This window comes from Sebastes umbrosus, chromosome 13, assembly GCF_015220745.1.
Source record: "Sebastes umbrosus isolate fSebUmb1 chromosome 13, fSebUmb1.pri, whole genome shotgun sequence".
Classification (NCBI taxonomy): domain Eukaryota; kingdom Metazoa; phylum Chordata; class Actinopteri; order Perciformes; family Sebastidae; genus Sebastes; species Sebastes umbrosus.
Genome location: NC_051281.1, coordinates 33,031,682 through 33,055,942, shown reverse-complemented (window position 1 = coordinate 33,055,942; position 24,261 = coordinate 33,031,682). Strand labels below are relative to the sequence as shown.

Here is a 24,261-nt window from a genome sequence, read left to right as displayed (position 1 = left end):
GCAGCGTTAGTGAGAATAAAGCAGTGAATCCGACCACTCAAAGCTCTACATTACAGCATTCACCCATTTATCACACACTTTCATACACTGACAGCAGATGCTGCCATGCATGGTGCCAACCTGCCCATCAGGATCTCATCGAAATACTCAATCACACACCGATGGTAGTATCTTGCCCAAGGACTCTTGGAAATGTGCACTGGAGGAGCTGGGGATCGAACCGCCGACCTTGTGATTGGGGCGATGATAAAAAAATAACAACGCGTGTGATCTCGGAAGCTAAACAGTGTCGCACCTGGTTTGTAATTGGAAGGGAGACCACCTGGGAATAACACCAGGAGCTGTAAGCCTTTTCACTTCTCTTTACTAACAGCAGAGGACGCTGAATCTTTTTCAGTAAAGACGGAGATGTGAGAAACGGCTCGGTTGAAGTCTTTTCATGCAGCTCTGTCTTTCTCAGGCTGTCATGCAGCTTGAACTCTAATTAGTCTCAAATTTGGTGTCATCAGTGAGTACTGTAGCATAGACATTATACTTGTATCTTGTGGGCTTGTTTTCAGTCTGGGTCCCACTACAGTTGGCCTGAAAATGATTTAATCAGATGGATGTGTAGCTAGAAAACTAAATGTGACTACCAAATATTCAGAAACCCTCAATAAATTCCAGAGAATGTATTTATTTCCTCAGCCCCTAAACATGGGAGAGTGCACCAGTAGTTTAATTTGAATAAACTGAAGAAAAAAAACTTTAAGATTAAATTAAAAGTAATCCAAATACATTTTCAAACAATTTAAACTAATTAATCTAAATGATGCATTTATCGACATTAAAAACAAATTTAGAACAATCCGATCATCACAAGAGCCCAGCTTTAAAAGAGAGGGATTAAAAATACAGTGCAATGCAATAAAACATGTTTGTGAAGGCATTTTAAAAGAAACACCCTCATTGGAGTACTGGTCTGTTAGGATCATCTGTTGTAGAGTGAAACGTGGGTAAAACACAGTAGTAGTAGTGCAGCTCTTATGTGCAACAGAACAGAAGTTGCCATCACACACTGTAGTTCTTAAAGAGCTCGTAGTTCCAGGGAGATGGTCACCAACTCTTCCCTCCATCAGTTCTTCCACGTGTAGCTGTAGTTGTTCATGTTGATGTGAGTCAGAGCAGTCTTTACCAGGCTGGAGGGCTGCTGGAGCTGCTGGATGGAAGTAGGATGGAGACCACAACCAGACAGGTCTACCGACACACCGGTACACTGCAAACACACAGAGACAGCTGGTGTGAGCGCATGTTGAGTCAATGACCACTAATAGGTGTAATATAGACATTAGGGATGCACCGATACCAATACCAGTATCGGGTATCGGGTCTGATACTGTGCTCATGTACTCGTACTCGAAAAACGGCTCCAATACAACGGCACCGATACCACTTTACGGCAGCGTGACCATAACCTCTCGTCATCATCTTTCGGGTCCTCACGTTTCAACTCCCAGATGGTGCGGGCGAAATGGGCCGGTGGTGTGCCCGACCCAGCTGGGCCGGGATCCCACCTCAGCCGGCCCTCACTTTCATTGCGCCACAGGGTTTTGCTTGCACCCTCTGACTCGCGCATGCGTTAGACTCCTTGGTCGACATCGCCGCAGACCTCTGGCGCCTTTTACATGGCCCGCGGCACGACGCGGTTCGGGCATACTGAGGACAGTCCGCCCCGTTCCTATTCGGCGAGGAGAGAGGGCGCAGCGAGCCCTTTGTCCACGGTGCGCAGGGGCGGGGAGTGCTGTAAAGCTGCGGCTGCAAGCCACCTTCACCCCGAGCCTTTCCAAGTCGACCCAGAGCCGGTGGCGGCGCACCGCCTCATATGCGGGACTCCCCAGCCTGCCATGTGTCGCTCACACCCTCCAGCTGGCTGTTAACGAGGGTCTTTTGGCACAGAGAAGCACTTGGTATTGGCGAGTACCCAAATGTATGTACTTGTACTCGGTCTGAAAAAATGTGGTATCGGTGCATCCATATACTGTACATATGTAGTCAACCCTCAATGACACGCCCGTTCTGATTATAAATAATGTCATATCATAAACCATAATTAGCCCAGGGTGTCCATAAGTTTATTGCAAGCCCAGCAGCCCGCCAGGTCAAATTTGACTCCCCGCCAGGCCTAAGCATAGGGGAATTGTGTATTTTTAAGATGTTTTTAGACTAAAATATGTTTTACAAGTAGCAAACTCCTCTAAGGAAGAACTTGTAGAGCGAGTGTCGGTGTTTGTGGTCGAGAGAGAGAGAGAGACAGACAGAGAGAGCGAGGGAATGTGTGTGAGACGGACTGACGGCAGGTATTAGGGATGTTAATGATTAACCGTTAAAGGGACTGTTAGTAAGAATCAGAAATTGGTTGTAACAGCGACACCTGTGGCCGTTATGTCAACGAAAGTCAGCGTCCTGTTGCTCGCACTCGCCCGTGTGCACACGCTAACTGAATATGAGCGAGCATCGGTCACAACAGTGAGGCGACACAGGTCAGCTAAAACCACAATATCACTCTATATTTCAGCTGCTTGGCAGTAATGTTAGCTGACCAGACGAAGGTCTCTCCATGAATCAATGCTGATCCTAGTGTTGGCTTTTCCTGCCTAAGCCTCCCGACCGCGGCCGGAGGGAACAGGGGAGACACTGGAATTTTGGTCGGAGACGATAACGTTTCTCTCTGCGGAGCCCCGTCACTTCACAAGACACGGGAAACCTCTGTTGGTCTGGAGGAGCTGCAGCAGTTATTTCTGCACAAACATCCACTGAACATTCACTAGATATTCTCAGAGCTAAACTAACTCTTCTGCAGTGTAATGTGCGCGCATGCACGTGTAGAGGTGGAGCGAGCTGAGCGAGTCATTATGACAAGCCGCTTCTCTGAGTTTTGCTCAGAAGCCCCCCCCTCGCCATATTATCCAGCCCTGAGGTGTAGTACAGTAAGCTATAGCAAAGTTTAATCCTTCCTTTAAAAGTAGGGATGCACCGATACCAGTATCGGGTCCGATACTGTACTCATGTACTCGCAAAACGGCTCCGATACAACGACACCGATACCACTTTACAGCAGCGTGACGTTAACCTCTTGTCACCATCTTTCGGATCCTATCGCACACGCTCACGCTCCACCTCCCCGACGGTGTGGGCGAGACGGGCCGGTGGTGTGCCGACCCCACTGGGCCGGGATCCCACCTCAGCCGGCGCACGTCGGCCCTCACTTTTTATTGCGCCACGGAGTTTTGCTTGCACCCTCAGACTCGTGGTAGACTCCTTGGTCCGTGTTTCAAGACGGGTCGGGTGTGTTACAGACATCGCCACAGACCTCTGGCGCCTTTTACGTGGGCTGCGGCACGACACGGTTGGGGCGCACTGAGGACAGTCCTCCCCGGTCGACAGTCCTCCCCGGTCGACAGTCACCCCTGGCGCCCCGTTACGGTGCGGCGAGGTCCGGCGGGGAGCTCTGTCAAGCTGCGGCCGCGAGCCTTTCCAAGCCGACCTAGAGCTTGTTCCGGAGCACCGTCTCGTATGCACGACTCCCCAGCCTGCCGTGTGTCGCTCACACCCTCCAGCTGGCTGTTAACGAGGGTCTTTTGGCACAGAGAAGTACTCGTATTGGTACTCGGTATCGGAGAGTACCCAAATGTAAGTACTTGTACTTGTACTCGGTCTGGAAAAAAGTGGTATCGGTGCATCCCTAATTAAAAGTATATGGCTGTCTTACCTGTTGCTTGGTGGTGTGTGTGTTCATGACAGCGGTAGGTGTGTGTGTGTAAAGAGCAGCTGAGAAGTTTCCTTTCTGTGCCGGCCGAAGGAGGGTTGTGACGGTGTGGAGAGAGGAGGGGAGGATAGGTCCTAAAGGAAAATAAACATTACATTTAACATTTAAAACTGCCTCCATTCTTTCTATGCACAAATGCCCTCAAATGGCAGAATAGCTTCATTTCTTTAGGTTCAGTGAATTGATAGAAATATGAAATATGGGCAAAAGCAGGGGTCAGCACCCTGCGGCTCTAGGGCCACATGTGTCTCTTCAGCCCCTCTCCAGTGGCTCCCTGTTGATTTTTTTTAAAATGGAAATGAATAACTATTTTTTGTATAGTTTTATTTTTAATTATTATTGTTGTAGGTCTATGGTACGACGGTATGACGGAGTATTAGGGCCACATTGAGGAAAATAAATAAATCTGAGATTTAGAGAAAAAAATTGTAATATGAGAACAAAGTCAGAGGTTTACGAGAAAAAGTCATAACATTATGATGATAAATTCATAATATTATAAAGTAGTAATTTTTTGTGTTATTTTCTTTTTTTCTCGTAAAGTTAAGACTTTTTTCTTGTAATATTAAAAAAGACAAATTATCGTTAAGTTATGACTTTATTCTCGTAATATTACGACTTTTCTCTCCATAAAGTTATGATTTTATTCTCTTAATATTACAGCTTTTTTTCTCGTAAAGTTATGACTTTATTCTGGAAATCTCAGATGTGTTTTCCCTCAATGTGGCCCTAATACTCCCTAGTACATTTGCACTTTGGCCCTCACTGCATGTTTTGAGTCGCCAGACAGATTTTCTTTTTTTTTTGTTGCCTAAAATGGCTCTTTTGATAGTAAAGGTTGCTGACCCCTGGGCTAAAAGTTTGTCGTATCTTTCCTGCGACAGTGCTGTTGAAGGGATGAGGAAGGATGCTCCGCGGACACTGTTCTTGCTAGTATAACAGAGTTTATTACAAACAAGCAACAAATGTCATAACGAACGTCTAGAACGTCCGGAGGTCTCAAGTCAAATCTGAAAGTCCTGCACTTCGGGGCTCTCGCGCCTCCTTATATCGGGTTCATGTCATGCAACATCTGAGCTGAGCGCATGACCATGCATGGCACCTTTGTCCTATATGTTTATCTTTCAGCACCTGGACATTTCGCATGACCCTGTATGGATCCCTTGTCCTACATGTTATCTTTCCCACATGTTTACAATTAGGGGCCTCACGGTCTTGTGCAAGACTTGAAAATATACCACAGGTTAAAGGAGATGAGATCTGTAGCTGTGTACCTGTGATCTCCAGACTGCTGATGTTCTGGTAGGTCAAACCAACCTGGCTCTTCACATTCACACTGCGGGCCTGAAACACACAAACTTGTACCAACAGCTGTGTATGTCTTCACTCTGTGTGTATACTGTGTGTGTGTGTGCGTGTGTGTGTGTGTGTGTGTGTGTGTGTGTGTGTCTCTCCATACCTTCAGTGTGTGCATCGTAGCTCCTCTGAAAGCGCTGGGAGCAAGGAGTGTTGGAGGTAACCCAGCCTGGGAACCTGCTGCAGCCACCAGACTCTTACAGTTGATGAGGAAGTTGATGAGGGTGAAGGTGTGTGATCCCTCCACACACACCACAGACTCCGGCTTGTGGTCCAGAGACACAGTCGGACCCTCCTTACGACTACACCGTTGGTCAAGGAGCTTTGACTGCTTGCGAGATCACATGAAATTGGACAAATAGCCGTCTCCGTGTGCCTGAGCAAAGCTTAGACTAGTCCTAGTTAAAGTAGTATGACACACAAGAGAAAGGAGGATACAGTTGGATGGTGATGCTGTCTGGCTTCTTGATTTTGTCCTGGACTCCCATCTCCTTCAGCCAGGAGAAGCTGCCATCTTCGTCATCATTCCCTCCTTCATCCTGACAGTCTTCACCCTCTTTCAGCTCAGAGCACCTACAATTCAAATCGTCGCCACCGTCATAATAAATGTCAGCAAAATCATCCGTTCAATAAATTAGGTTTGACCCATAGAACATGCAAATAAATACGTTTCTTCTTCAGCTCATGCATTCAGTGTGGTCTTCGTCACATATGATGCAGATTGATTGGATAGAATTGATCACTTGTTTTCTGTGAGAGGCCTTTAATCGGAATGGTTTGGTTGTGATTATGAGATGTTTTGAGCAACTTCAACAAAAACGTACAACTAATAATTATCCATCACATGGGTGAGTGCTGCAAAAGACATTCCTGTGTCATAAGAACTGGCCTTCGATCACCGCAGTTGAGTTTTGATTAGGCTCCCTAAGAGACTTTCACATTGACTTGAGTTGATCTTTTCCATCCCAGCAGTAGTAAAAATGTCAATTCCAACACTCTCCAGCCTCGATTGTGGAGTCCACAGCTCTCAGAGAAAGAAAACACAATTTACTACAGGACATGAAAACTAGGGATGCACCGATACCACTTTTTTCAGACCGAGTACTTACATTTGGGTACTCGCCGATACCGAGTACCGATACGAGTACTTCTCTGTGCAAAAAGACCCTTGTGAACAGCCAGCTGGAGGGTGTAAGCAACACACGGCAGGCTGGGGAGTCCCGCATACGAGGCAGTGCGCCACGACTGGCTCTGGGTCGGCTTGGAAAGGCTGGGGGCGAAGGTGCTTCCCGGGGCCGTGGCCAAAGGGGACGGTGCGCCCTCTCTCCCCGCCGCGGTGACACAGGGCCCTCTGCTCCAGATGCGACTGTCGACCGAGGCGGACTGTCCTTAATGCGCCCCAACCGCGTCATGACCCCAGGGCAGGGCTTGGCCCACGTAAAAGGCACCAGGGGTCTGCGGCGATGTCTGCAACCCACCCGACCCGTCTTGAAACACGGAGCAAGGAGTCTAACCCACGTGCGAGTCAGAGGGTGCAAGCAAAACCCTGTGGCGCAATGAAAGTGAGGGCTGGCGCGCGCCGGCTGAGGTGGGATCCCGACCCTGTGGGTTAATGTCACGCTGCCATAAAGTGATATTGGTGCCGTTGTATCGGAGCCGTTTTGTGAGTACGAGTACGTGAGCACAGTATCGGACCCGATACCTGATACTGGTATCGGTAATGATCCCTACTTATTTCAGCGAATTAATTCAAGCAAACTGAAGTCTGTCTTTACGACCCCAAATGCACAAGCTGTGCATTTACCTTTTTAATGCTGTATCCCACCTCAGCGCGCCGGCCCTCACTTTCATTGCGCCACAGGGTTTTGCTTCCACCCTCTGACTCACGCATGCGTTAGACTCCTTGCCCTGGTTCCTTTTTTGGCATAGAGAAGTACTCGTATCGGTACTTGGTATTGGCGAGTACCCAAATGTAATTACATGTGCTTGTACTGTACTCGGTCTGAAAAAGAGTGGTACTGGTGCATACCCAGTTTAGATTTAGTTGGCTATACATTTTCAAGTTATGATATGGCTCAGTCCTCATTCCTTTCTCCTCATTTCAGCCCTCCATCCAGACTAAAACTGTGTTTTTTATGCCCAAGAAAAACAGTCAGCTGGAACTTTCCGCCCCACTCACTGGCTGTAATGTGCAGATTAAAGAGGAGATTTAGCCGTTTTTCTGTTGATCACGTCTGTGAGCAGAGATCTCTACTGAAAGGACCTGGAAGCGCTAGTGTGGATGCAAGTCCTCTTCACGAGGTTTAAAAATGAGACGGCATAGCGGAGACGTCGGCGGATCTACAGAATGGCTTCAGAAGATGGTCAGTTTTATTCAAACTGTAACAGGTTGACAGTAGATTTGGAAAATCATTTGATTGTGCTGAGGTGTATCCAAAGTATCACGTGTGTCATGGGGTCGCTTACCCGGCACTACAAACTCAATACCCCTATTCCTTCTAGCAGCCATACCAATAAACCCTAATCCACACAATCACACACACCCATTCATACAGTCACAAGTTTTATGTAGAGTGCAGACGACACACTTACTCCTGCTCTTCCTCCTCTCCCTGGTGCACTGTCAGGTTCTTCCTCCTCTCCTCCACTAGAGGGAGACTGAACTCTATACCTAAACAGGTAAACAAGATGAATGAGCTGGCAATGTAACACATTAATGATGCAGTCCTGCCAAAGGGTTATATGTGCTTTCTATTAGCAGAAAATAGCCATCAATGCTTTGATCAATCACGAATTAAATGAAAAAATAAATAACAGAGAAAAGTGTCCAGTCCCATATTTGTGTCCTCCAGATGTGTTTTGATACGTCATGAACGACTACCTACTGGTTGGAGATTAACCTTGCCCGGCAGCTGGATTCTCGTAATGAGATCTCACAAGATCATGTGAGGATCGTAGGATCAAATTTCCCACAAAAATCAATCTTGTCAAGCTTCAAGTAATGTGTCCGGCTCGTGAGGTAACGGACCACGCCTCCTGTGAGTAGCTACTGGCAGCTAGAGGCATGGCTTAGGTGTGTAAGACGATACGGAAAGGCAACTATTCGTTCTAAACAACAATGGCGGCTCTTTGAGAAGTTAGCGTAGAGGTTGCGATAGCATCAGTTATCAGAACTGGAGAAGGCTATTTCTCCATTGAAAGAAGGGCAAAGTACGGCACTGAACGTGTTAAATACAGCAAGGTTTTTGCCTTCAGTTAGTTTCACTTTCATTAGTTTGATTGATGGATGATTCATCCAATCACCTGGCAAGTAGTTTTTGAAAGTGCCTGAATTGAGACTCGGTCTATGTGGGATGTAGTAAATGACTATATCGCCTACGTCGAGTAGAAATTAGGGATGCACCGATACCAATACCAGTATCGGGTACGATACTGTGCTCATGTACTCGTACTCGCAAAGCAGCTCCGATACAATGGCACCGATACCACTTTACTGCAGCATGACGTTAACCTCTCGTCACCATCTTTCGAGTCCTCACGCTCCACCTCCCCGACCATGCGGGTGAAACGGGGCGGTGGTGCGCCCGACCCCGCTGGGCCGGGATCCCACCTCAGCCGGCGCGCGCCGGCCTTCACTTTCACTGCGCCAAAGGGTCTCGCTCGCCTCTGACTCGTGCGTGCGTTGGACTCCTTGTACCATGTTTCAAGACAGATCGTGTGGGTTGCCGACATCGCCGCAGACCCCTAGCGCTTTTACGTGGGCTGCGGCACGACGCGGTGGGGGTGCACTGAGGACAGTCCTCTCCAGTCGACGGTCGCACCAGGAACAGAGGACCCCGTTCCTATCCGGCGGGGAGAGAGGGCACAGCGAGCCTTTTGTCCACAAGTACTTATATTTGGGTACTCGCCGATACTGAATAGCGATACGAGTACTTCTCTGTGCCAAAAGACCCTCGTTAACAGCCAGCTGGACGGTGTTAGCGACACAAGGCAGCCTGGGGAGTCCTGCATACGAGGCGGTGCGCTGCGACCGGCTCTATGTCGGCATGGCAAGGCTCGGGGCGAAGGTGGCTCGCGGCCGCAGCTTTATAGCGCTCCCCGCCCGGACCTCGCCGCACCGTGAACAAAGGGCTCGCTGCGCCCTCTCCCCCGGCCGGGGTCGCCCCCCCCTGCTCCCGGTGCGACTGTCAACCGGGGCAGACTGTTTTCAGTGCGCCCCAACCGCGTCGTGCCCCTAGGGCGGGTTCGGCCCACGTAAAAGGTGCCAAGGGTTTGTGGTGATGTCGGCAACCCACCCGACCAGTCTTGAAACACAGACCAAGGAGTCTAACGCACGCGCGAGTCAGAGGGTGCAAGGAAAACCCCGTGGCACAATGAAAGTTAGGGCCGGTGCGCGCCGGCTGAGGTGGGATCCGGGCCAGCGGTGTCGGGCGCACCACCGTAAAGCGGTATTGGTGCCGTAGTATCGGAGCCGTTTTACGAGTACATGAGCACAGTATCGGACACGATACCGGTATCGGTGCATCCCTAAAAACAAGTTTATCGGTCGGAAAAGGTAATGGAAGATGCCAGGCTCCACTTCCAAGAAAGTTACCGCTTTTAATAATGGCCACGGTCTATGAACACGAACTCTGAGACATACTGGTTTTCAACTGCCCGTCCATTCTGGATAAGAAGCTCTGTGTTCGCTGTCTACTTCTCTCTGTCAGAGCGCTGTTGTCTCCCGTGTGTGTGTGAGTGTGTGTGTGTCTCACTCACTGACACGAGTTGCTATGCTTATCGGAATGCACAGATTTGATTGGCTCAGTAGCATCACTTGAGAAGATTTACAATGCATGCAATTGGTCTGTGACTTTCCTGGGCATCTAAACCAGTGCTGTAAAGGCTAGAAAAGACGCGCCAGATAAAATACAAATGCTGTCGACAATTCTCCATAATTTATCGGTTATAGGTGCGATATACATCGTATATCACAATATAGCGTAAAAATATTTAGATATTATTTATAAGCCATATCACCCAGCCTTCACTAGCCGGGGGATATATGAGATGACAAAATTGAATGGAAAAACACGCAGCATTTATTGTGAACATAAGGTATAGGATTTGGTGACTCCAAGCTGTTAAGACTCACCTTCAGCCTTCATCGCCTCTCTGAGACCCCTGGTTGTAGGAGAAATTAAGGCAGTAATGCTGCTAGAGCCCCCAAGACCTGCCGCCCTGAACAACACTGTAAACTGACAGAATAGAACAGATTAGACAAAGGGAAATGACTGTAATGTCCTGTTGTGTTCTTTAAAACCACTGTGAAAATGTCTATTTGGATGATCCCCAGTAGTATCAAACAAGACACCATGCATGCAGGCTACCTCCAACACACCAACACTTACCTGATAGGAGCAGAGGTAGAAGTAAGGACAGAGTCTGGCCTTCAATAAACTGTAGAGAGACGACAGACTGACGGACCTAAACAAGACAGTCAGAGGGAATAACCATTCACAAAAGACAAGCACTGAATTTGATGTTTTTGTGCATATTTAGTCACATAATTGTGTGCGTAACGTTTATGTGTTGACATTAAAGAAATTTTCAAAGTGATGTGCCGTTACATAAAACTAGGGATGCACCGATACCAGTATCGGGTATCGGGTCCGATACTGTACTCATGTACTCGTACTCTCAACACGGCTCCGATACAACTTTACGGCGTTGTGACGTTAACTTTTAATCACCATCTTTCGGTTCCTATCGCATGCGCTCACGCTCTACCTCCCCGACGGTGCGGGTGAGACAGGCTGGTGGTGCACGCGTCAGCCCTCACTTTCATTGTGCCACAGGGTTTTGCTTGCACCCTCTGACTCGCGCGTGTGTTAGACTCTTTGGTCCGTGTTTCAAGACGGGTCGGGTGGTTGCAGGAATTGCCGCAGACCCCTGGCGCCTTTTACGTGGGCCGAGCCCCGCCCTGGGGGCACTACGCAGTTGGGGCGCACTAAGGACAGTCTGCCCCGGTCAACAGTCGCACCGGGAGCAGGGGGCCCCGTGTCTCCCAGGCGGGGAGAGAGGGCGCAGCGAGCACTTTGGCCACGGCCATGGGAAAAACCTTCACCCCGAGCCTTTCCAAGCTGACCTAGAGCCGGTTGCGGCGCACCGCCTCGTATGCGGGACTCCCCAGCATGCCGTGTGTCGCTCACACCCTCCAGCTGGCTGTTAACGAGGGTCTTTTGGCACAGAGAAGTACTAGTATTGGTACTCGGTATCGGCGAATACCCAAATGTAAGTACTTGTACTCGGTCTGAAAAAAAGTGGTATCGGTTCATCCCTACATAAAACAAACATAAAACAAACATAAAACAATGATATTGAATTTCAGTTGGACTTTAAGTCATTATCTGTGGAGCCATGCCACTAGAGTGCCTCACCATTCACTCATGAGACTCTGCTGCAGTGCTCTATCTTGAGCCCATGGGGTGTTTTTCCCAGTGAAGTTTCTCTCAGCATTGATCCTGGGGAACAGAGAGATCCAGGGCAGGGAGGGGTGCTGCCAGTACACCAGACTCTGCTGGAAGGCACAACGAAGCTCAGAGCAGGACCTGGGATCCTGCAGGGGGACAGGGAGGATCAGAATACGGGTTTTCTGTACATGCACAGGTACATATTACTTTAAAATTACATGAACCAATATTTTTTTTTACCTGCAACAAAAAATATTTTACTTTGTTGTATTTCTCTTTTTTCACTGCACTTACGCCCAGACTTTTCAATTCAGTTTGGAGTTTGATAGTAAAGTGATCATGGTCATAGTCGGGGTCATCTTGAACAGGATTACACTGAACATTTCAGCAAACCTCCGAAGGAAAACATTTCTTTATTTAATTTATAAAGTTTAAATATTAGGCCATTTTCAATGTGTTACAATATCATTTGAGCTGTACAGTAATATACAGTGAGACTACATATGGTCATTTAGAGCAGAATCCATTGTGCTTCTCAACAAACCTGTTTTATCATATTAGGACTTCTTTGGTAACATCACATTCAACAAGATTAAATGCCATGCTCTGTAACCACTCGCTTAAAAAGGTGTTACAAACATGACGTTTTCATTTATCGTATAAAATTTAATAAATTATTGCTATAAAGTAGGGATGCACCGATACCAGTATCGGGTATCGGGTCCGATACTGTGCACATGTACTCGTACTCGCAAAACGGCTCGCGCGTGCGTTAGACTCCTTAATCCGTGTTTCAAGACGGGTCGGGTGGGGTGGGTTGCAGACATCGCCGCAGACCCCTGGCGCCTTTTAAGTGCGTCGAGCCCACGTACTCAGTACGAGTACTCAGTACGAGTACATGAGCACAGTATCGGACCCGATAACAGATACTGGTATCGGTATCAGTGCATCCCTACTCACGGTCAATGCATGATAGTTGGCAGCCCTTACGTTCATGGGTGCATGCAGAGCTGAGAATTATGTGCACATCTAAAATTGTACCTGCACTACTGTGCATCTGATATTTAGAGCCCTGCACTGATTGAGTGATTGAGTCAGTGGCTTTGGAAGAATTGTCAGTAAACATGACACTACATAACAAACATTATCTTTTAGAAAACACGGGGCTAATCACTGTAATGTCATGTGTGATGCTGACACTAAAAACTCTACCTGTAGACTGTGTGGCAGAGAGCTAAACTGAGCTCTGCACTGCCGACTGTGCCCCGAAGCTTCCTCCTGGGCTTTGGGGTGCTCTGCCCAGGACAGGGTGAGCGGGGAGGTGAAGAGGAGGCGAGTCTTCAGGCTCCAGTCTGCTGGATACTCTGTGCAGATAGGAGGAGCTATGGAGGCAGGAGCAATGGCCTGGGGACTCTTGGAGGAGAGACGGGAGGGGACGTTTAGAACAAGTATTTAAACAGTTGAAAACAAGTGGCTTTACTACACAAGGTGAACCACTAAAAAGGTGTGGAGAGACAGACGTATTGTATAAATATGACAAATCAAAGTGCAGAAAAAAATCTGACCTTCAGCAGTGGACTTTTAACATCTTCTTCCTCTTCTTCAAATAGAGAATCATCCTCAGAGAAATTGAGACACTTCTACAGCAGAGGACAGGAAAGTGAAATGGAAAATATCAAAATGTGCAGTATGTCACCCCAAAACCAAACTCTTGAATGTAGTTTATCAAAAGTGAACAATAATGGGTGAATCCGCTCCAACATTTAATGGCTTCTTCCTTGGCCCATGCTACACCAGCCGCTGCCTCAGATCTTTGGTTTAGGTGAGCAGATCTACGGAAGCCCTAAACGGACATGATTCAAACATTTATTTTCATCTTGAGTTAATTATGTTGTTCTTAACTTGTTATCACAAGAAAACAAATGGTTGTTTTCTTTTATTACTTCTAATGTTTGGGTCACAACAGCCGACGGTAAATGCATTCAAACGGCCCAGATTGAGCTGACAGCGTGGATATACATCCATGGCTGACAGTGATGGACTTGGTGAAGTTAGCGGAAGGATTTTGTGTCTGTATGTAGTCAGAGATGTCAAATGTATATCAGTCATTGTCAGGAATTACTCATTTCATTTTTTTTTTCCAGCAATCAAATATGAAAGAAAAAGGACATTTTCCTCACAATTTTGTGGTATTTTCTTTTTTAATAATTTATAATTAATTTATAAGGGACACAAGTAACATGTTTTATATTATTTTTATGTTTTATGATAATAGTGCCCAGTATCGGGTCCGATACTGTGCTCATGTACCTGTACTCGCAAAACGGCTCCGATACAAAATCACCATCTTCCAGGCCAGGTCCTATCGTACGCGCTCACGATACACCTCCCGGACGGTGCGGGCGATACCAGTCGGGGGTGCGCCCGATCCCGCCTCAGCTGGCGCACGCCGGCCCTCACTTTCATTGCGCCAGGGGTTTTTGCTTGCACTCTCTGACTCGCGCGTGCGTTAGACTCCTTGGTCCGTGTTTAAAGACGGGTCGGATGGGTTGCAGACATCGCCACAGACCCCTGGCTCCTTTTACGTGGGCCGAGCCCCGCCCTGGGGGCATGACGCGGTTGGGGCGCACTAAGGACAGTCCGGTGACACTTTGGCCACAGCCCCGGGAACCACCTCCGCCCCGAGCCTTTCAAAGCCGACCTAGAGCTGGTCGCGGCGCACTGCCTCGTATGCGGGACTCCCCAGCCTGCCGTGTGTCGCTCACACCCTCGAGCTGGCTGTTAACGAGGGTCTTTTGGCACAGAGAAGTACTCGTATCGGTACTCGGTATCGACGAGTACCCAAATGTAAGTACTTGTACTCGGTCTGAAAAAAAGTGGTATCGGTACATCCCTAGAATATAATCCATTTAATCTTATTTCCATATATTGTATGTATCCTTGTTAACACGTTATTTTGAAAACTGAATGTAATCACACATGTATTCTTCGCTGCCGTCCATCACTGTCATCTATGGACATCAACGCTGTCAGCTCGATCTGGGCTGCTTGAATACATTTACCATTGGCTGATTTGACTCGAACATTATAAGCAATAAAAGAACACAACCTTTTGTTTTATACATTACAAAGCTTGTTTTCCCGAGATAACAACATAATTAACTTGTGATCTCGAGATAATGGCATTAAAAAAAAGTGTCAATCATGTCCATATAGGGCTTCCGTACAGATCAACTGACTGAAGCCTCATTGTTTAGCTGTTTCACAGACCCACCGCCAGTCTCCTCCCTTTGAGTTCATTCAAAGTGGGAACCTCCAGGCATAAATAAATCAATTTAATAATGAATAAATTAATTTAAGTTAATAATAATAAATTAAATTAAATAGAAGAGTAGATAAATAGGGGGATTATACAATGGTAAATAAATAAATGAAGCAAATTAAAACAGAAATATCAATTTATGACACATTTTATTAGTTAATTAATGACTAGATTTACTTTTAATATTATTTTTGATAAGATTCATTTCATATTTATTTAGCGAGTAATTTTGTATTATTATTTATTTTGGATTTTGGCAGGTTCTTTCCTCCATACAACAAAGTGATCCATTTAATGCCTCTAAGCTATCAACTGGAAATGATTCAAATCACATTGATTCTCTTAAACTAGCTCAACTAGGCCCTGGATCTGGACCTGGATCTGGCCTAGACACTTCTACCTTTGAGAGGAACGTCACATATTAGAACCCACCTTGCTGGACATCTCTTGGTCTTCCTGTTGTTCTGTCTCAGTCAACCTCGCACTGAAAGGTAAAACTGTCTCTGTGGACATGTCCACATCTCGCTCCTTTTCTGTCCATGTCTTGATCTTGTAAATGTCCGCTGCTTCGGCATCTCCATCATCGTTATAAATGAGACACTTCTTTTTGGGGCTGTAAGTATTCTCAATGTGTGCGAACGGGTTTCTGCGTTTCCTCCCGCCTCCGGAGCGACTCTGGCTGTTGAACAGCGGCCCCGGGGAGAAGGGCCGGACGCATGCCGGGGGGGAGTCGCCCAGTCCGGGACTGCCAGTGGAACCCTGCTCGCTACCGGCGTCGCTTCGGCTTCTTTTCCTCCTCATTCGCATAATTTCAGCCGGTCGCTTGAAGCTGGGTGAGTAGCCTTCATGTTGAGACATATTAAGGGTTCTACGTTCTCACAAATAGCAGAAATTCAACGACAGAATGTTAACACCACTGGCTGCTGTTCTGCTCTTCTGCTGTTCTGTTGGTGCGTACAACGCACTCTACAAATTTGGCGCGTAGCGTGTTGACGTAACTTTCTTCTTCTTCTTTGGTGCTGACGTCAGTTCCCTCTCGTGTTGCGTTTGGGGCAGAGAGAAAAAAAACGGAAAATGGGAAGAGTCTCACTTCGAAAAGGGAAAAACGAAATGTGCCGTTTTCACAACGCAAAGTGATTTGATCACAACTCCTCAAATAACATGACAAGAAATCACATCTTTGTTGAAGTGAAATTGAAAATGAATGGCTTGTCTGGTTTTCTAAAAAACTATAAAAATCATGTAGGCTACTTAGTGTTAAGGGGACCTATTATACTTTTGTGCCTTTCCCCTTTCCTTTAGTGCGTTATATACTTTTTTTGTGCATGTAAAAGGTCTGAAAAGTTACAAAGCCCAAAGTCCACGTCAAAGGGTTACTCTCCCCCACAGAAACACTGCTCCTGAACTGTCTTCTTCTTCTTCTTCTTCTTCTTCTTCTTCTTCTTCTCCTCTGCTCTCTCCTGCTGCGGGCGGAGAAAGCAGAGGAGACTCGCTGCAGAGCTCCGCTGCATCAGCCTGCACTTAGGCAGGAAAAGCCAACACTAGGATCAGATCTAAATCATGTTCATGGAGAGACCTTCGTCTGGTCAGCTAACATTACTGCCAAGCAGCTGAAATATAGAGTGATATTGTGCTTTTAGCTGACTTGTGTCGCCTCACTGTTTTGAGCCATGCTCGTTCAGGTATATTGAGAGTGAGCAAGCGCGAGCCCGACGCTGACTTTCGTTGATTTCACGGCCACAGGTGTCACTGTTAAGAAGCATTTCTGAAAGTTACAAATAGTCCCTTTAACTAAATCAGTTTTTCTCAAAAACTGAATAATTTCACTGTATATATTATCTGCTTTATTCCCCAATAGACCTGACACTGAAAAGTCGTGATGTTTTGCCTTCCTTAGTGTCTGAAAAAGGTGATTCCTCTGGATAGTGTAATTACTGCAGTGTATCGGTACGTGTTCAACAGTTTCTGGCTGGTTACAGTGTTTACATTTCCCAGTTGGGTGCTTGTCTATTCGATATAATGTTTGATTAAGACCTGTATGTCCGATTCTTAATCGAGTGATGATATTTTCTTCCCTTCTTTTCCAGCCCACCTTTCTCCCTGCTCCAACATGTTTCTGTATATTGTACATATGCCTTCCAGTTTCCTGCTCATCCCAGTACTCCTGCCATACTTTTTGTGCATAGTTCTTGATGAATGGTTTAGCCTCAGCTTTACTTATTGGAATTTGTAATTCTATATTCTTAATTCTTAGTGTTTGTTTGGCCAGAATGTCTACCTGCTCATTTCCTTCCATACCAACATGAGCAGGAACCCATATGAATCGTGTACCTGTGCCTTTTATTTCCATCCTATACATAATGAGAAATATTTCATTAATTAAATCCGTTCTGACTGATGATCTACCAGATCCTATGCTTGTGAGTGCTGAAAAACTGTCAGATGCAATAACGGTGTTTTTTATTTCCCTCTCCTCTATCCACTGCAGGGCCAATAATATTGCCAATATTTCTGTAGTATATACTGACACATAATTTGATACTCGTTTCTTGATGTAGGTCTCACTCACCGGGATATAAACTGCTGCACCTGCACACCCTGTCTCAGGATCTTTGGAACCGTCTGTAAATAAGAACACGGAGTCTGTGAAGTGCTGATCCAAATAATTCTGGACTATGCGCCATGCTGGAATTTTCTTTGACTTCTCCTTCAATTCCTGCTGTATATTGAGGTCAACATTTGGTAAGGGGAATAACCAGGGAGGAATGGAGGAAACTGAAACTGTAGAGCAATATTGGAATTGACATAACCCTATGTTTTCTGCCTTTGCATCACCTACCCACCCAAAGCTTATGAAGTTTGTTTCATTATGTTCCCAGCAGTCTGTCAAAACACTTTTGGTAGGGTGAGTTTCATAATGCCCCTGAAGATTAACCCAGTATGCCAGCATTAATTTTATTCTTCTAATCCGTAGGGGCATTTCTCCCACTTCCACTTGCATTGCTGATACCGGAGATGTTCTGAATGATCCACTAATGATTCTCAAAGCCTGAGCTTGCAGTACATCTCATTTCTTGAGGTTTGATTCTGCTGCTGACATGTAAGCTACACACCCATAGTCAAGGACAGATCTCATGAGAGCCCAGTATATATTTTGTAAAGATGCTCTACTTGCTCCCCACTCCTGTCCTGTCAAACAACGCAGTATATTGATGACTTTTTTACATTTGCTCCTGATTTTATCTAAATGAATGTTCCATGTGAGCTTTTCATCAAACCAAATCCCCAGAAATCGAGCAGCTTTGACTTGCTCCAGAGGTTGATCATACAGTTTTAGGGAAATGGGTGCGATTTTACGCCGTTTTAAGAAACAAATAACTTGTGTTTTTGCTACTGATAACTTGAATCCCCATTTATTTGCCCATTTCTCCACCTCAGCTATTGCAGCTTGCATTTTCTTATTAACAAATGATACATTGCAGCCTCTTATCCAAAGAGCTCCGTCATCCACGTACATAGACTTTCCTATATTTTACTCAACCTGAGAAAATATATCATTGATCATTATATTGAATAATAACGGACTACATACACTACCCTGTGGAGTTCCATTATCCACTGTATATACATTTGAATATTCTGCATCTACTCTTACCTGTATTTTCCTGTCAAATAAAAAGTCCTTCACCCAATTATATGCTCTACCACCAATTCCCAATGAATTCAATTTAATGAGTAACCCTTCTTTCCAGAGCATATCATATGCTTTTTCCACATCAAAGAAGACAGCTAATACTACTTCTTTGTTGGTCTGTGCTTTCCTGATGTCTGACTCTAAGCATAAGACAGAGTCCATAGTATTGCGATCCCTACGGAACCCACTTTGATGTGGAGATAAAAGAGCTTTACTTTCCAGGAAATAGGTTAATCTCTCTGTAACCATTCGCTCCATAATTTTACATAAATGAGAGGTTAGGGCAATAGGTCTGTAACTACATGGATCTGAGGGGTCTTTCCCTGGTTTTAGAATAGGCACTATTACGGCTTGTTTCCACACTGAAGGAAGTTGGCCAGTTTCCCAAACTCTGTTATCCAGTCTTAACACAGTGACCAGAGTGTTATCTGCCATGTTCTCTAACATTTTATAGCATACGCCATCTTTACCAGGTGTGGTCTGACGTGCACAAGTTATTGCTCTTCTCAATTCAAACCTACTAAAAGGCAGGTCTATTGGATCTTCTGATGTCTCTTTTTTCTCTAATATTTTTGATTTCTCCAATAAAACTCTATTTCTACAGTGCCTGGCCTCATCTGTTAGGTTGTCGGAGCTGTGAACTTTCCTGAATGTTTGCGCCAGAAGTTCAGCCTTTTCTAGGTTGCTGACAGCCATTTTATCCCCATTATTCATCACTGGTAAATTATAACTCCTTCTGATTCCACCCATTCTCCTGATCATGCCCCAGACATCTGAAAGCTGTACTTCTCTTCCTATACTGCTACAATATTGCCTCCAAAATGTGCGTTTTTGGATTCTTATTGTTTTCCTTACTATTGCCTGTGCCCTTTTATACTGGATCAAAGCATCCTGTGAATGAAGTTTTTTGAGTTCCCTAAATGCTTTATTTCTGTTTTTTATGGCTTTGCTACAGTCGCTATTCCATCAAGGTACATTCTTAATACGTTTAGTTCCTGTACTCTTTGGGATTGTTTCCTCAGCAGACTGAATTATTTCATTAACTAGTTCACCATTAAATATGTTTACATCCATTTGATAATCTTCTTTAATTCCTTCACATCTCGTTGCACTTATCTCTTGGTAAGCATCCCAGTTAGCATTTTCCAACTTCCATCTAGGAATTTTGTTTCCCTTATCATAATACATTTTTACACCAACTTTAGTCACTACGGGGTAGTGATCGCTGCCCATTGTAGTATGCTTTATTACTTTCCATGTACTTACACCTGCTAAAGTACTATTTACAAATGTTAGGTCAAGTGCTTCTTCTGTGTTTTGAGTGCAATTATACCGTGTTCCCTCCCCATTATTAATACACACCAAACAGTGATCATCTATAAATTCTTCTACAACTACACCATTTGCATCTGTGCTATTGCTCCCCCACAATGAATTATGTGAATTAAAATCCCCACACCATATTACATTGTTTTGCAATGATCCCCCTACATCCTCCAATATACCTTGACTTAATTTCCCGCATGGATTATAAAAGTTAATTATATCTATATCACCTCTGTCAGTCCACACCTTAACCACAATTGATTCATGCTCAGTGTTTACATGCATTATCTTGTAACTCATTTCATTCTGTATGAATGCTGCAACTCCTCCACCATTACCAGATTCCCTATCTCTTCTAACTACAGAATATCCCTTTACAACAAAATCCCACTGTGGTTTCAACCATGTCTTTTGTATACATATTACATTAGGTTTATTTTGTAAATTATCAATGTACTTCTTAAACTCCTGTCCATTTGTCATTAAGCTTCTCGCATTCCATTGTAGCAGAATTAGCACCATTAAGAGGATCCAGCCCATGTTTGAGAGGATTGTGTATCTTCATTCAGAATGTCTCTAACTGTTTCCCATTGTAACCCATTTACTTCAAGGTACTTCTCAGCTGATCTTACAATTATTTTAATCCTTTCATTGCGACTTTTTGACTGTGCCGAACAGTTGATTATTTCTGCCATAAAGAGCACAAAGTCACTTTTTCTGACTAGCAGAGTTTCCTCCTTCAACTTATCACATCCTGCACATTTTACAACATCTTCATTCACAGTGTTATTTTGCTTTGTCACCTTTATGCCTCCTGAAACCTTCTTTGCTGCCTCTGCATAGCTGATTCCCTGATACACCTTGACTCGCTGCACCTCTGCCGCTCTTTTGCTAACCTCACATCCACCGTACGCTGAGCTATGTTCTCCGCCGCAATTGCAGCATTTCAGCTTTGCTCCCTGGGCACATTTGCCATACTCATGTTCTCCACCACATCTTCCACACCTTTGGTTTCCTTTACACACAGCCGCCACATGTCCAAATCTTTGACACTTAAAACATCTGAGTGGTGGGGGAATATACAGCCTGACATCATAACACATATATCCAATGAAGATTTTTTCGGGAAGTTTTTCCTCCTCAAAAGTGATCAGCACTGAGAGACTGTCACTTTTAATCCCATTCCTGTTTGATTTCATGCATTTGACTTCACTTACTTTTGCATTAGTTATGTTTGCTTGACCTTATGCAGGGCTGCTGAAATGTTGTTATGTCCTCAACCCCCAAAGGGCCATGCATTAGGCCCCATAGACCCCCAATTGATAAGATTTAGTACAAGGGACCCACAGGGGAGGATACATGATCTGTTTTCTTTAACTGTTATAATTAGGGATGCACCGATACCACTTTTTTTCAGACCGAGTACAAGTACTTACATTTGGGTACTCGACAATACCGAGTACCGATACAAGTACTTCTCTGTGCCAAAAGACCCTCATTAACAGCCAGCTGGAGGGTGTGAGCGACACACGGCAGGCTGGGGAGTCCCACATACGAGGCGATGCGCCACGACCGGCTCTAGTTTGGCTTGGAAAGGCTCGGGGCGAAGGTGTTTCCTGGGGGCAGTGGACAAAGTGTCACCGGGGCGGACTGTCCTCAGTGCGCCCCAATCGCGTTGTGCCCCCAGGGCGGGGCTCAGCCCACGTAAAAGGCACCAGGGGTCTGCGGTGATGTCTGTAACCCACCCGACCCATCTTGAAACACGGACCCAGGAGTCTAACGCATGTGCGAATCAGAGGGTGCAAGCAAAACCCTGTGGCACAATGAAAGTTAGGGCTGGTGCGCGCTGGCTGAGGCTGGATCCTGGCCCTGCGTGGTCAGGCGCACCACCGGCCCGTCTCGCCCGCACCGTCGGGGAGGTGGAGCGTGATCGCTTGCGATAGGACCCGAAAGATGGTGACGAGAGGTTAACGTTGCGCTGCCGTAAAGTGGTATAGGTGCCGTTGTATCGGAGCCGTTTCGCGAGTACGAGTACAAGTACATGAGCACAGTATCCTGTCATCTGTCACAGTATCCAGTATCCTGTCTCCTGTCACCTGCAGAAGTTCGGCCTCATCACAGAGGGGGATGACAGGGAGTACAGAGAACTCACTCAGGACTTTGTGGTCTGGTGCCAGCGGAACCGCCTCCAGCTCAACATGGGGCAAATGGTAAATGGACTTGCATTTATATAGCGCTTTTCTAGTCTTCTAGCCACTCAAAGCTCTTTACACTACATGTCAGCATTCACCCATTCACACACTGATGGCAGAGGCTGCTAAGGTGCCAACTTTGCCCATCAGGATCTAATCTAAATATTCATTCACACACCAATGGCTATGCCTTCGGGAGCAATTTGGGGTTAAGTGTCTTGCTCAAGGAAACATCAACACGTGACCCGAACCACTGACCTTCCGATTGGTGGACAACCTGCACTACCCTCTGAGCCACAGCCGCCCCCAAAACAAAAGAGCAGGTGGTGCAGCATCTCGGCTGCAGACAGGAAGCGACTCGACAGAGTGATCAGCAAGGCCAGCTCTGTCCTGGGATGCCCCCCAGACACAGTGGAGGTGGTGGGAGAGAGGAGGATGATGGCTACGCTGTCATCCATGATGGAGAATGACTCCCACCCCATGCAGGACACCATCTCAGCACTGGAGAGCTCCAGTGACAGGCTGCTCCACCTTCCTTCCTGCAGCTGTCAGACTCCACAACCAGCACTGCTCCCAGTATACCACTTACACACCAAAAACTGACAATAACCTGATATTTTCAGGTGGAATTTCATTTCATTCTCAATGCGCAATATCATTTTCCACTTGTGCAATTTTGTTAATAGTCTGTTTATTGTCAATACTGTATATACTGCTCCTATTTTTATACTTCCTTCTATTTAAATGGTTCATATTTTGTTACACTTTGTTTAGCCCTTTTTTACTGTGTTAGCTGATGCATCTTCTTTGTTGCACTATCCCCTTTGCTGCTGTACACTGCAAATTTCTCCCCTGCGGCACTAATAAAGGAATATCTTATCTTATCTTATCGGACCCGATACCCGATACTGGTAACGGTATCGGTGCATCCCCAATTGTAACACGTGGTTAACATTGTGAAATGGTGGCGGTTAGGTTTAAGCAACAAAAGTACTTGTGACATAACATCGGCAGCAAAAATCACTCAGCTTTGGGTTTTACACCGGACACGGACGCCGGTCTCCTGAGTAAAAGTCCTGTTTGTTTGACCCATCCAACCTCCCCCTCTCCCCGCCCCTAATGCACTTCTTGCTCTTAAATACTCATCCATTGCTCTGAGCATCTAATAATGACGCAGATGGGTTTACATTGGAGTTACTTGAAAGCCTGGTGCGTCTCATACAGATGCTAAACGGTATAAAGAGAGCCACTGCCCAAGCATTGGTATTTGACGCCCTGGGACAGAGACCAGGCTGCTATTATAGTACGTTCACATCACTTATTTGGTAAGTTGCCTAACACTGTACTCTTTCTCCCAACCTGTGCCTGCAGTAAATCAGCTTTTCATACTGTGTACTCACCACCTGGCTGCATTCACCTTTATTTAGCAACCTATGTGTGTGTGTGTGTGTGTGTGTATGTGTGTGTGTGTGTGTGAACTGGCAGAGACGGCAAGCTAGGGCTTGTCTGTTTGCCTGTAGAAATTCCTTCGTGTTCAGGAATAGCAAAGGATGAATGTGTGTGTGTGCGTGTGCGTGTGCATGTGCGTGTGTGTGGTTTGGCATACATACAGGTGGCAACATGCTGGAGAGAATTTTATATAAAGAGAAAGTTAATTAAGAAAACAAATCAGACGACCAGTAAACACAGGACAAGAGTTGTATTTCTTCGCTGATGTTGACTGTTTATATAAATCAAAACCAAAAGTGCACTATCAACAATGTCAACAATGACTTTATTCTCGTAATATTACAACTTTTTTTCTTGTAAAGTTATGACTTTATTCTCGTAATATTACGACTTTTTATCTTGTTAAGTTATGAATTTATTCTCCTAATATTACGACATTTTTCTCGTAAAGTTATGAATTTATTCTTGTAATATTACGGCTTTTTTCTCGTAAAGTTATGACTTTTTTCTCGTAATATTATGACTTTATTCTGTAAATCTCAGATGTTTTTTCCCTCAATGTGGTCCTAATACTCTAGTACATTTGCTCTTTGGTCCTCACTGCATTAGACTTACAGTATATACTATATACTTAGACTATAAACTGTGTTACCTTCATGATCAAA

At 45.5% G+C, this 24,261-nt stretch overlaps 1 protein-coding gene and 1 long non-coding RNA gene across 3 annotated transcripts; one reads left to right on the top strand and one right to left on the bottom strand.

The window, feature by feature from the left end:
• Positions 1-656: 656 nt before the first annotated feature.
• Positions 657-16,307, bottom strand: LOC119500719 (protein downstream neighbor of son homolog). 2 transcript variants are annotated; one of them, XM_037790585.1, is made up of 12 exons: positions 15,368-16,305; positions 13,179-13,253; positions 12,826-13,026; positions 11,581-11,759; positions 10,552-10,627; positions 10,296-10,398; positions 7,754-7,832; positions 5,600-5,734; positions 5,265-5,463; positions 5,080-5,149; positions 3,749-3,879; positions 657-1,255 (listed from the first exon to the last, which is right to left on the bottom strand). In XM_037790585.1, the coding sequence occupies exons 1-12, from the start codon at positions 15,791-15,793 to the stop codon at positions 1,115-1,117; spliced, it is 1,815 nt and encodes a 604-aa protein (XP_037646513.1). In that variant the 5' UTR covers positions 15,794-16,305; the 3' UTR covers positions 657-1,114. The 2 variants fall into 2 exon arrangements, 1 of the variants encoding a protein (XP_037646513.1); XR_005209674.1 differs by lacking the exon at positions 657-1,255 and having other exon boundaries at positions 5,080-5,163; positions 15,368-16,307.
• Positions 16,308-17,232: 925 nt separating this feature from the next.
• LOC119500720 lies at positions 17,233-19,283 on the top strand. Its single transcript, XR_005209675.1, has 3 exons — positions 17,233-17,355; positions 17,494-18,188; positions 18,432-19,283. It is a non-coding gene; the product is annotated as an uncharacterized LOC119500720 (long non-coding RNA).
• The last annotated feature ends 4,978 nt before the right edge of the window (positions 19,284-24,261 follow it).

Coding starts and splice junctions, on each gene's coding strand:
- LOC119500719 (XM_037790585.1), bottom strand. CDS start 15,793: ATGTCTCAACATGAAGGCTACTCACCCAGCTTCAAGCGACCGGCTGAA. Junction 11,760..12,825: donor CTCTGCCACACAGTCTACAG/GTAGAGTTTTTA, acceptor GTCCCCCTGCAG/GATCCCAGGTCCTGCTCTGA. Junction 5,464..5,599: donor GACAGCATCACCATCCAACT/GTATCCTCCTTT, acceptor CCAACGGTGTAG/TCGTAAGGAGGGTCCGACTG.